The sequence below is a fragment of the Misgurnus anguillicaudatus genome, chromosome 13, assembly GCF_027580225.2.
Source record: "Misgurnus anguillicaudatus chromosome 13, ASM2758022v2, whole genome shotgun sequence".
Classification (NCBI taxonomy): Eukaryota; Metazoa; Chordata; class Actinopteri; order Cypriniformes; family Cobitidae; genus Misgurnus; species Misgurnus anguillicaudatus.
In genome coordinates this window covers 30,295,001-30,308,315 of record NC_073349.2, presented here as the reverse complement: position 1 = coordinate 30,308,315, position 13,315 = coordinate 30,295,001, and the positions used below count along the sequence as shown (strand labels likewise).

Below are 13,315 nucleotides of genomic sequence, written 5' to 3'. Positions count from 1 at the left end.
AATTTCTAAAGAGAGGAGTAATATTTATTCAATTTTTAGTCCAAACACGGAATATTAGCTGAAGTTGTTTTACTGATATTTCCAATAGTCTGTTCATAATTCATACGTGATTATGATATTTTGTGTCAGTATACAGTGTCAGTACACTGAAAAAAAAATATTCATTGAATTTAATCAGTTTTTTAAGGTAAGTGGTTGCAATCAATTTATTTAAGCTACATTTAAACAAAAGTTTTATATTTTATTTTACTTAACTAATCTTTTTTGTTTAAATGTAGCTTAAATAAATTGATTGCAACCGCTTATCTTAAAAAATTTATTAAATTCAATGAATATTTTTTTTCAGTGTACTACATTTAAAGGTGCAGTGTGTACATTTTAGAAGCATCTAGTGGTGAGGTTGCAAATTGCAACCAACGGCTCAATCCACTCACCCCTCGCTTTTGAAACGCATAGAGAAGCTACAGTAGCGCCACCGGTAAAACATGTCATCGTCAGAGACAACTTAGTAAAAAAAGTTAAAGGTTTCTGTAGAAACATGGCGACACAAAATGGCGACCTCCACATAAGGGGACCCTCTGTGTATGTAGATAAAAACTTCTCATTCTAATGTAATAAAAACATAACGGTTCATTATAAAAAGGTCTTTATACACCCCTGATAATATAGTTTTGTATATTATTTTGCATTTCTGTCAAGAGATCCTTCTAAAAATTACACACTGCACCTTTAACTAAATGTTTTATACAATGTATAATATGCAATATTCGTGGGTCCTGAATCTGATAATGCCAAATGTCTTGTTACCAGTAAAAAGTAAGGGGTGGGGGGCCCTCTAAGATTATCTTGTCCCGGGCCCAGGCAAGACTGTCAGCTGGCCTGATTCCCATGACAACAGGGGACATGGCTGCGCATGTGTGACATAAATGCAACATTTTTCAACTTTCTGCTAAGATATAAATGACTTTTTGCTACGAAATGGGAGGATTATGAAATAATGCAAGCACTACATATTTTGCGAGCAGAAATCTGCAATTTATGCAGCGAAAGTGCGGCATATTTAAAAAATGTGCCACCCACATGAACAGGGGCGCTGTTAAGGATTTTGGGCCCCAAAAGTCTTTTTTCATATTAATTTACATAAAATCATGCGCTTTTATGGTATTTTGACTACCAATGGGGTGAGAAAATTTTCCTTGAATTAAGTGTTTAAGAAAAAAGAAATCTTATTTCACAATTTTTTTCTCACCCCATTGGCAGATCATTTTGCTTATTTTAAGGACAATTTCACTTAAATTGTATATTAATTTGACTTAAAACTAGACTTATTTTCTTGGGTCATTTTGCTCATCAAGAAAAAGCATCTTAATTTAAGAACTTTTAGATATTTCTACTGACAACAAGACAAAAATCCAAAAGAAAGTCATTTTTCGCAGTGTTGAACGTTTAACTAAAACTGTGTATTGTTATTTTTTCCAGCGTTTTCTTTACCTAACATGGGGATCAAATTTAGTTCCCTTATCATGCACTTTTAACACTAGAACGGCAACCAGCAGTCATTTTAACCGCAACATTTAAACTTATGCATTGCAAAAAATGATTTTCAAGAAAAAAAATCTTAGTTTTTTTCTTGTTTTCAGTAAAAATATCTAAAAATTCTTAAATTAAGATGTTTTTTCTTGATGAGCAAAACGACCCAAGAAAATAAGTCTAGTTTTTAGACCAAAAATATTACATTTAAGGGATTTTGTGCATAAAACAAGCAAAACAATCTGCCAATGGGGTAAGCAAATTTTTCTCTAATTTTTCTTGAATTTAGTGTTTAAGAAAAATGTTCAATATTTTTTTGCTTACCCCATTGGCAGATTTTTTTGCTTATTTTTTTCTCTTTCCGTTTTTGACTTCCAGATTTTTCACTTCCTTGTCAGTAAAGTTGATATTCTGCCGGCGCTATAAATGAAGTCAAGCTGTGTTGCCTGGATTATACAATTTGGGAGGACTGAACCATTTTATGATAATTGAGAGGGGGGAAAGGTGCCCACGGACGTTTGTGTTTTCTAAACAAATATTTTTTTTTTGATACCAGGAAACAGCAAATAGAATAATTTAAAGTTAATAATTTTTACTATTACATTTTTTTAGCACCACAATTTTGGGGGCTTCTCTGGGCCCCGAGAATCATCATTGTTTACCCCCCATTTACAGCGCCCCTGCACATGAATATGCGGTCTTTGGCTGATTATATATTGAATTATGCGATCGCATAATCGCGTTTTTCTGGAGGGACTGAAGCCGTAGTTTATAAAGTTTGAAATATTAATGTCTCCTTACAAAAACCCATTGCTTTACATCAGATGACATTTAATAACTATATGGATTTGTTTTCCAATTTCTTTTTCTTTACAACACAAGAGAAGATAAAAGTTGATCTTTTTAGGCATTGAATTGTCATTGCAACCATAAATGTATACTCCATGCAACTTATGCATTATATTTACAACCTTCTAAAGCAATAAAATAAATAAGCATGAATTACAGAGCTTACAAACTGCAAATCATTGTGACGCAAAAAAATCACACAGCATGAATTTAACTTCTGATGAGTTTTTTCCTGCTCCTTTTGATTGTTAATCTGCCCTGATCATCTTCTAGTTTTAAACAATCAGTAGAGAAAAAATGCTTTTATCTGCCGATTCCAATTACAGGCCAATATATTGGTGCATCCCTAAAAATAACTTTTTAACTGATTGTAAACAGGGTTAAATATGTAAGGAATAATTGATGACTGGTTGTTGAATTATTAGAAAATATTGCACACCTAAGAAGATGGTAATATGGCAGGACATTATTATTCAAATAATTCAAAGGACCAGAGTCAATTATTATATCACAGACATTACTCTGCTTGTTATTTTAAGACATTTAACAGAACAGATGTGCGGTTATCGAAAAATAATGCATAGAAGAGGAACATTTAATCTGAACCAATCAGAATAAAGCATTCAACAGCTCTTTGGTATATTTACTTTAGCTATAGATGCGTTTTACCGGATAAGACTCCTCAGTTACAGGAACTTCAGCTAACTTTAGAGCGGTTGCCAGTTCTCTTTCAGTTGACATTGTTATATAAAGTAAATTGTCGCAAGGCCAAGGACAGCTCAGCGCTGACAAACCACCACGACCAGCCGCCTCGGGCGCGCAACTCTCGCTCGGGTCTGCTGTGACCGTGGATCAGGTTCCAGAGATGAGCGGTGTCATTTCTGCATCCCCTGAGGTGACTGTGATTGTGTGCACACTAGAGAGTGAGTCAGTGTGTTATCTCTGGTAAGGTCATGTGTGTTCATGATCAGTTATACATGTCAGACTTACTGTAGCTTAACTGCAAAAGTCATGGGTTTGATTCCCACAGACACACATGCTTATGAATAATGTGACCCTGCCTGTAAAAACCCAGCTAAAGTCATTTATTTATGATCTGTTTTCTACATTAAATGTATAGAAGGTTATGTGAAATATAACCTTGGAAGGATTAACAGTGGTTTCCTGTGTGTGTGTGTTTAAACAGAGCGAATGAACCCGATGGGCCGTCTGTGTATTATACTGTACAGGCCAGGCCCATTTAATAGCTGCTATCTTTGACTGCTATTTATCTAATGGCTCTCTGGAGAGCGACAATTTCTTACTGTGCACGTAGAGAAATAACAAGACAAACGTCTCGAGTTAAAGCTAATCCCTACAGTATCTACTGTACTGTACATGTGGTTTTTGTAATTATTTATTTGTGCTTTGCTGATTAATTGTCGAAAATAGTTTTATTTTTTTTATTTTTTTTGCTGTGTAATTGTCATGTAATGTGGTTGTGATGTATCTCTGTGGTCATCTATTGTGGTTTAGTCTATACAGACGTCTGTGGTCAGCTGTTATCTGAAGGATCGGCCATTTGTTCTGTACTTGTAAACAAGACTGCTTGAAAAGACTTTATGAGGTTTTGAGGTTTGTCATGAGTCAATATTGTAGATGTTGTAAACACATAATTTACAAAATATATGAAGAGTTTTGGTTCCAAAACACGATAAACAGCATTTTTTTTTATTAGTTACGCCAAAAACAGTATTGTAACAGGTTAGTATTAAAAAGTAAATTCTTCATTTTATGCAAAGTCCAATATCCGCCGTGTTATTCTGTCATCTTTTCTCCATTTTTTTCCAAACCATGACAAACGCCAATCTTCATTCTCTGCAGAATGCAATAAATCCCCTCAACCAATCACAGCGCACCATTCCATGCATTGTAAACAGTAATGGCGGCGCTCTGAATACACACAGTTTTCCTCATCTACTTTGTGATCAACAAACAAACAAAAACCAAATATTACTTTTGATGGCATTGATAAACCTGTGGTGGTTTTCTGTGATGGGAAAGAAATGCAAGCCATCAAAATCTAATAATTTACACGAGAGGCACTCGGGCGAAGGAAAAATGCCGGCAGTTGCTTGTTCCCCCGACAGCATCAAGCTTCTGTCATGTTACATTGACCCCAAGGGATCTTATGAAAAACTTTACATTATTTTACGCGAAGTCAACAAAAATCGAGCAGGAACAATTTTTTTTACAGCTGATCATTGTCAAAAATGTTAAGCGGCGATGTCCCAAGTATAACCGCAGCAATGACAGTATTCTTAATATGACAAAGTAAGTATTTTGATTAATGCCATTAATGTTTATTTTTTTAATCAGTGTACACCACTAGTCAATAACATGGCAAAGATGAATGCACATTTATATATTGATTCAATAGATTTATCGCATTTTGCAGAAAAAAAGTTTTATAATAAATATTTGAAAATCAAATTATGGATTACATTTTTTAACGTTATTATAACCTAAAGATGCTGTGTGAAAGTTTGTAACAGAAAATTGTGTTTTTATCTTGTCACTTTAGAAAACACATTTTTACCAAAATTAGATTAGATTAAAGTCTCTTATCAATGTGATGTCACACTGATAAAGCCCCGCCCACTTACAGTCCTGCATTACCATAGTTTCCACCCTCATCGACTCCGGCAACTAGATACTAGCATCTCAGACTGTATTAATTAGATCTATTTGAACTGAAAGCGCTCACTGTCTGTCTGTTTGTAAGGAAGGGAGGAGCTGTAGCTCATTTGCATTTAAAGGTACAGACATTAAAACAGCGCGTTTCTCCCACCCAAATAATAAATGTTCTGTGGGGTATTTTGAGCTGAAACTTCACGTATCAGTCTGGGCACACCTGAGACTTATATTACACCTTGTAAAAAGGATTTATTAGGTGCCCTTTAAATAAATTGTAAATACTGCTAATATGTTTATATGTTTATTTTAAAACTGCCTGTTATTCCACAAATAAATAGACAAAAAGTCGAGATGAAATCAATATTGACCTGATTTACACATTTTTTTTTGTGAGTGATTAATCTGTGCAAAAAAATAAACATCATTGTAAAACTCATTTAAATCCTTTAGATTTAAAATGGCTTTATTAGCATGGTAAAAAAGGATCTTTATATTGCCAAGCATAGAAACATTAAAAAGCACGTTCCTTAATTTCATACACTTCTCTCTCTCTCTCTCTCTCTCTCTCTCTCTCTCTCTCTCTCTCTCTCTCTCTCAGTGGACAGCCCCCTTTCAAAGTCAGAGCAGACATGCTTACAGACAGACAGACAGACAGACAGACAGTGAGAGAGATACAGATAGAGTAAACAGGATCTTCTGGTTATTATTTGGACAGAATGGATGAATTATTTTCAGAGATGTTTCTGTGAAATGGACTTGAGTGACACTGAAGTTTCATGTGCATTGGCTGAAATGGTACAGTAACTCTTCTTCTAATTATTAACCCTGTTTATGATAATAATAATTTATCTGATCTGTAAATATATGAACAAAACGTTTGTTTAACAAATCAACATGGCTACTTCAGATGCAACACAAACTTTGAATCACTTTCTGAAATTCATGTATCTCCTTATCCTCAATGTGTGTGTTTACTGCATAAAATTGTGATGCAGGAGTAAACTGCAGTACTGTACATACTATATGTGATTCCTTACATCTCAATGACATTCCCATGAGGAAAGTCATCCTTGTTTTTTATGCATCAATGCATATCAACTTATGAATTATTTGCGATGAGAACAAAAATGTTTTCAAAGTAAATATGTTCATATTTCACTTCACTTCACATATGTTTAATTTTATGGCATCTTGAATTTTTGAGTATCATATGAACTGTTGTCGCTTCAGAAAAGTTGTCATTGTTTTAAAATTAATTTTAGTATGCTTTGCCCTTCCCAAATGTGACTGAAGTCATTGTGCAGACTATAACATTTACTTCGCTTATCTGCACACATCTCTCAGACCATTATGTTGTGTTTTACTGTGATTTCCTCTCACTGTTCACAGGAAACGCTCTTAAATGCTTTGCCAAATAATTCAGCCATTAAAATCCCAGTTCATCTCGTGTGTGTGTTTATATGTTAGATGTCCTGCTTTAAGAATGCATGCTTAAAATGCTTTTAAAAATTATTAAACAGCAGTCATGTTATGTGTAAATTTGACCAAAAACATGCGCGCACACACACACACACACACACACACACACACACACACACACACACACACACACACACATGTTAGTAAACACATTCACACATACATTACACACACAGGACAGCTTTAGGCAATCATGTAATTTGATGGATGGTCTTTGGGGTCAGAGGTCATTGGTATATATCAGCAGGTTGGCTTCTGACAGGATATATACAGTATGAGGATCAGGCAGAAAGACTGAAGCAGGTGTACGCCTAATATCAGAAAAGAAACACGACAAACACGTATCAAGTACTTCTGTAAATCACTTCAGAAACCTTCGTTCACCTGACCATTGTGTACTATATACATGTTTATAAAACATGCCCAACAATTGATTTCTGTGTCAGCTTGGTTATAAAATGTGTTTCAATCGAGTATGAACACAACTGTACAAAAACAGGACTGTACCCAGACTTTTTCTGGCCCAAAATATGTTTTAAATATATGCTAAATACATTTTATAGAATGTTATGCTCAATTGAATATATTTTTGAATTTGTTAATAAATTTGGGTTTAACTTTCATATTTCAAAATGTATTTCAACAAGGGCAAGCAAATATCCCATACATATGGTAAAAATGTATTTTTTGCCTAAATATATTGTTAAATAAATATATGCTTAAAGGGGACATTTAACAAGACGCTTTAAGATGTTAAATAAATCTTTTGTGTCCTCAGAGTATGTATGTAAAGTTTTAGCTCAAAATATCATATAGATAATTAAATTTATACAACAGTTCTTTCTGGTTCTCGAATCTGATTGGCTAAGAGCTATACGATATTGTACTGATAACGGCACTGTAACCGCTTCACCTTTCGTATTATTCCGCCACCTAGTGAATGGAGGTCCTAAGCAGGCTCATCTCTAAATGGAAAAACACAGACGCTCTGTTTGAATCACTCTCCGTGCGTCTCATTAGTTTACTAGCTCATAAATCAGTCTGTGAATCCCCAATCAGAAGTTATTATTCCTTCAAAGATCAGCGCTCTTGTATGTTACGTTAAAGTTAATGGGAGAAATGTCTTGTCACATCGTGTGGACGATTAACACTTGGAAAGAGGAATATAAACACTCGTTTTTTCTGGAGCTATATCTTTTATCAGAACGCGAAAACACCGTGGAACTGCAGGTAAGCACCGCAGCTTTTAAATGTGGACATTGATCATTTACTTTATCGTGACGTGACTATTAAAACATGTTATGAGATATCCCCACTGGTATATTTATAAGCAGCATGCAAAAACATCTCTCTGACACTTATAAAAAACCGTTTTGTATAGTACTGACAAGAACAAAGTTTAATAATAATAATAATCGAGTGCTCGTATCGCGTTAAGAATAAATGAGAAAGCAATAGTAACGTTATACAAGTAGTTTTATTAACTTTTACCTCGCGCCAAAACAATAACAAACACAAAAGACACTAAATATGAATAAAAAAACAAGTACTAGTTTGATCATGACACCAAATACTGATAATTTGATCTCATTTTGACGATCATAAACAAACAAGGCCAACATGAGAGCCAGGGTATCTCTTTCAGAAATGTAGCCCAGAGAGGGCGGTGGTCAGCGGGGCGAGTGAACACTGACGTCCGCTCATGCTTTGGTTCTCATTCGTACCGAATCTCACTAAGCAAACGTTCAAACAGGCGCTATCTTTACTAATCGACTGTAGATTTAAATATAATACATATATATTCTCGACTGAACTAATCTTAAAACTACACTTTGTGACCAAGAAACGGTAATATAAAGTAACGGCTTTTCCGTCCATTGAGTTGTTATGAGCTTCAAAGCAGCCGAAAGTTTTACCTGTCATTCTGGCCGCCCTCAAATCCGTGGCGGAAGAAGTAGTTCTCAAACAAAGAGGCTTTTAAAATAACTCCGTTGTTATTTTCTAGTTTTCGTTTTTCAAACGTGTGCCGTCGAACTGTTGTATAAAAGCAATATCGCTCTCGGAGTCGTGTGATATAGCTCTATATCATCACGGCTGTGATTAGGCCAGAGGCACGAGGCCGCAGGCCGAGTGCCTGAGTGCGAGTCTCTAACGGCATCACCTGGCGGCCATCTTACCACAGGGCGCTTGCTCACTCGTAGCATTGAGTTTAATGGTGCAGGTACATTTAAATGACCATAACTTGCTCAAATTTCTACCGATTTTCAAACGGTTTGTTTTTTTACAAACGTTATTAACGTGGCTATAATTCTAGATGATTTAACATGTTTCATTAATTTTTTATTTATTTTTAGTATAGGTATGCAGTGTCATAGGTCCATCTTTGACGTTTATAACAAACTAAACCGTTTGAAAATCGGTAAAAAATTAAGCAAGTTATGGTCATTTAAAAGTACCTGTACCATTAAAACTCAATGCTTTGAGTGAGCGACCGCCCTGTGGTAAGATGGCCGCCAAAATGCGGACGTTCCACTCAATTGGCCAGCAGCGCGGACGAGCCATCTAGCCTTTATACATATCTATGGTAGCAACTAACGGCTCAGTCCACAGCTTGCCCCTCCCTTTCGAAACGCATACAGAAGCTACGGTAGCCGCCACAGGACAAACACGTCCTCGTCTGAGCAACATAGGGACAAAACGCGCTTTGTAGAGCACTTTGTTCATTTAGGGCTATTGCAGATGGTGTATGTAGATAAAACGGCTCTATCTAAGGTAATAAAAACAATACAGTTCACTATGCAAGGTCTTTTACACACCACTGATAATGAATTTAAACTTACATTTATTTGGTTAAAGAATATCACTTCCAACCTAAACTATTTGTCCATGTCAGATTCACCTGCTAAACCCCATGATTTTTTTGTCTGGTTTTACTGTCTTTCAGTTTGTCTTTAATGCCATGTTTTTAATTGGTACAGCTTTGCACTTCTGTTTAAATGCTGAATACTTATCCACATAAAATCCCAAATCTCCTAAAAAACAATGACAGACACGACTGCTAAAATGCTTACAGCTCAGAGTTGTACCTCGGGACTGTTTCAAGGACAGCAAGAATTTATTCTAAAGCTAAAATTATCTCAAGTAATGACAGTTTTGAGCTATGTCTTTAAAAGCATGTTACCTTGTTAAAATATGTGACCCTGGACTACAAAACCAGTCATAAGTCATACAGGTAAATTTGTGGCAATAGCCAACAATACATTGTAAGGGTCAAAATTTGAATTTTTTCTTCTATACAAAAATTATTAGGTTATTAAGTAAAGATCATGCTCCATGAAGATATTTTTTACATTTCTTACTGTTAATATATCAAAAAGTAATATGTAATATATTAAAAAAAGATTTTCCCAATATTTCAATTTTTTGCACCCTCATATTTCAGATTTTCAAATAGTTGTCGGACAAATATTGTCCTATCCTAACAAACCATACATCGATGGAACATTAATTTATTCAACTTTCATAATTTGTAAATCTGAATTAAAAACAAAAATTCCCTTATGACTGGTTTTGTGGTCCAGGGTCACAAATAAATAAGTGCTGGACTCAAAACCTTTAGCGTCTGACATACGGTAGTGTATAGTATAGGTAGACAACTTTCTTATGTGACAACTCGTCTTTTTTATAAACATTAAAGAATAGTAAACTGTTATGATCAGCTTTAAGAGACACACTGTTGTGCAAACACAGTTAATGCTGTTTTTGTGTGTTGTTTCAGAATCCAGACTTATTGGATGTGTCCATGCAAGGTGCCCTGTACTCACCATTTGATGTCACGCCGCCGACTGTCCTCCCTCAGATCTTCCAGGTCATTTATGGGTGTTACCATGGCGATGCCCTCCGGTGTCTGACTGACTTCCTGATCCCTGCCAGACATCTGCTGGAGTCTGTGAGACAGACGGCCTGTGTGAGTATCAGAGAAAATCATCACAATAAATAAACCACAATTAATCAGTCTGAATCTCACACAATGTGTACACAGTGTATAATCGAATAATAATCATGCAGTTTTGATCAGTCCATATTTTTAAAGAGTACAATCTTACATACAAGATGCTACAAAGTGTTCATCACGTAATACAATTTATTGTTCCCCAAAGACCATCTTAGACTTTAGTCTGCACACTGATAATTAAACTGCTTGTTAATCAATATGTTGTCTTGTGTTAATATAGATCCCATGTTTGTCCTCAACAGGCTCTGAATTCCTAGAGGATTGTCCGTGCATTGTGATCCAGCTTGCTCCCATTAATCCATTGCTGCTCAGTCCTTTACCTGGAAGCAGGCAGCCTGTATTGTGCTAAAGAGCCTCCTGGAGGAGGAGGAAGAGGAGGAGGAAGACGAAATAGAGGAGACAGCGATATGCGCAACCTTATATTCTAACATCTTAACATAAAACTGGCTTAGATAACTCAACGATGGAAGACGGGGAACTCTTCTTACTCGCTGTGTTCTCCAATCCAAACAGGGTATAGTCAAGGTTCCCTGGGAGGAGGTGGCCAACCCTGAATTTAAGGAAAGGTCTCGGAGTATGGCATCCTCTGCTCCTTCAAAGCAACAGGATTCATTGAGTTTGTGTCCAGCCACAGCCCCTTTAAAATACTCTGTTGAGACCAGGATTCGTCCTGCGAGAGATGGTATAGCAGTGTCCTTACGATTGGTGGACAACAGCATTAGTTCTAGAGAAAGCGAAATGGATCAGCTTGGGATGAGACCGGTGGGATGGGTGTCACCAAGCACGTGGGATAGCAGAAGTGTGGTTGGCAATCATGATGATTTAATGGACCACAACAGAGAACCTCAAGGGACTTCGTCTCAACCTCAAACGTCTCAGCTAAGATCAAACCTAGCAGATCCGTCTAATGGCACCGGCCGTGACCGCACGGCTTGCGTACGTACCGTGAGGTTCGCAGAAGAACCGTGTACTCCCTGCATGCAGAGGAAGCATGGAAAAGGGACCAAAGATTGTCGATATAGAAAGTCCTACATGGAGGCACAGGAGAAACCCATTAACCCACCGAAAAGACCAGAGCTTCCAAATGAACCTGTGAGCGATCACAGAAGCCTTCATAAACCTGCTCGGGAAACTCCAGAAATGTGCCAGCAGAGTAACAGTAGTCATTTCTCCATCGATGGACAGAGAGACTGGACTCTAAACATATCTCCAGACACAACAGACAGCAGTAAAGAAACAGTCAGTTTTACCCCACCTGTGGTCGGGACTTCAGAGAAATGTCACATTGTTATCCGAGGACAACCAAACGATGTGAACAGAGACAGCTACTTAGAAATGATTCCACGGCTGCATGTGGTGCCGGGGAAGAAAGCCACAGTGTTTGGACTCGTGTCTCCAAAGATCAACAGAAGACGACTGCTAAAGCAAGGTCTGGATGATGTTTTTGTCACCTGAGCCGGTGGCTTTTCAAGATGCAAACTGAGAAACAAAGATGCATTTTCACTGCAAAAAATTATTTTCAAGAACAAAAATTCTTAGTATTTTTGTCTTGTTTTCAGCAAAAATATCTAAAAATTCTTAAATTAAGATGCTTTTTAAAACAACCCAAGAAAATAAGTCTAGTTTATAGATAAAAAAAAATATCACATTTAAGTGATTTTGTGCATAAAACAAGCAAAGAAATCTGCCAAAGGGGTAAGCACAATTTTTCTCGAATTTTTATTGAATTCAGTGTTTAAGAAAAAATTTCAAGATTTTTTTGCTTACCCCATTAGCAGATTTTTTTTGCTTGTTTTATTCTTACTTAGTATTTTGTCTTGTTTTCAGTAAAAGATATCTAGAAGTTCTTAAATTGAGATGTATTTTCTTGATGAGCAAAATGGAAAATAAGTCTAGTTTTTGGACAAAAAAATAAACTGTAAACGAATGTGTGCTTAAAACAAGCAAAAAAAATCTGCCAATGGAATAAGAAATATTTTCTTGAATTAAGTGTTTATGAAAAAAGTAAACCATCAAAATTTCACACTGCAAAAAATGATTTTCAAGAAAAAACAATCTTAGTATTTTTGTCTTATTTTCAGTAAAAATATAAAAAAATCTTAAATTAAGATGCTTTTTCTTGATGAGCAAAACGACCCAAGAAAATAAGTCTAGTTTTTAGAAAAAAATATCAAAGTGATTTTGTGCATAAAAAAGCAAGAAAAATCTGCCAATGGGGTAAGCACATTTTTTCTTGAATTTAGTGTTTAAGAAAAATTTAAGAAAAGATTTTTTTGCTTACCCCATTGGCAGATTTCTTTGCTTGTTTTATACACAAAATCACTTAAATTTGATATTTTTGGTCTAAAAACTACTTATTTTCTTGGGTTGTTTTGCTCATCAAGAAAAAGCATCTTCATTTAAGAATTTTTAGATATTTTTACTGAAAACCATCAAAAAATCTTTTTTTTGCAGTGTGACTACTTTGACGCTCTAAATCTCAAAATAAAATTACGCGACTTCAGCCGGGAATGTACTTATGTAATATACATCATAATAATTGCTTTAGAATGTCAAATGTTGTTTTCTAACATGTTTGTCTGTTTGTAGATGAGACAAAGGACTCAGAAACTCTCTCCCCTCCTGTTAGTGGACCACAGATACATTTCCCTGACATCCAAGCACAAAATGACAAAGAGACTTTAGCATCCGCATCATTATCCTTTAAAGCAGACACTCTTCTTTACTCAGGAGTTGTGTGTCTTACAGGTAAGTAAAACACAAGTC

General features: G+C 35.8%; 3 protein-coding genes across 6 annotated transcripts in view; 2 read left to right on the top strand and 1 right to left on the bottom strand.

Moving 5' to 3' along the window:
- dlgap4a (discs, large (Drosophila) homolog-associated protein 4a) overlaps positions 1 to 10,476 on the bottom strand; it is a 159,587-nt gene extending 149,111 nt beyond the window's left edge. Inside the window, exon 1 of the mRNA XM_073875556.1 lies at positions 10,359 to 10,476. The gene's annotated coding sequence lies outside the window, so the exon portion shown is untranslated. The remainder of the gene's footprint in view (positions 1 to 10,358) is intronic.
- On the top strand, positions 5,705 to 10,932 carry LOC141369341 (uncharacterized protein KIAA1755 homolog). Its single transcript, XM_073875568.1, has 3 exons — positions 5,705 to 5,850; positions 10,313 to 10,501; positions 10,792 to 10,932. Exons 1-3 carry the CDS (start codon positions 5,776 to 5,778, stop codon positions 10,804 to 10,806), a joined length of 279 nt encoding a protein of 92 aa, XP_073731669.1. The 5' UTR covers positions 5,705 to 5,775; the 3' UTR covers positions 10,807 to 10,932.
- A 183-nt stretch (positions 10,933 to 11,115) lies between these two features.
- quoa (quattro a) overlaps positions 11,116 to 13,315 on the top strand; it is a 16,787-nt gene continuing 14,587 nt past the window's right edge. For all 4 annotated transcript variants that reach the window (XR_008639693.2, XR_008639692.2, XM_055188643.2 and 1 more), the window contains exons 1-2: positions 11,116 to 11,978; positions 13,139 to 13,297. Coding sequence is in view for 2 of the 4 variants with exons in the window: in XM_055188643.2 (XP_055044618.2) it covers positions 11,126 to 11,978; positions 13,139 to 13,297 (1,012 nt within the window). In the remaining 2 variants the exon portion in view is untranslated. The remainder of the gene's footprint in view (positions 11,979 to 13,138; positions 13,298 to 13,315) is intronic.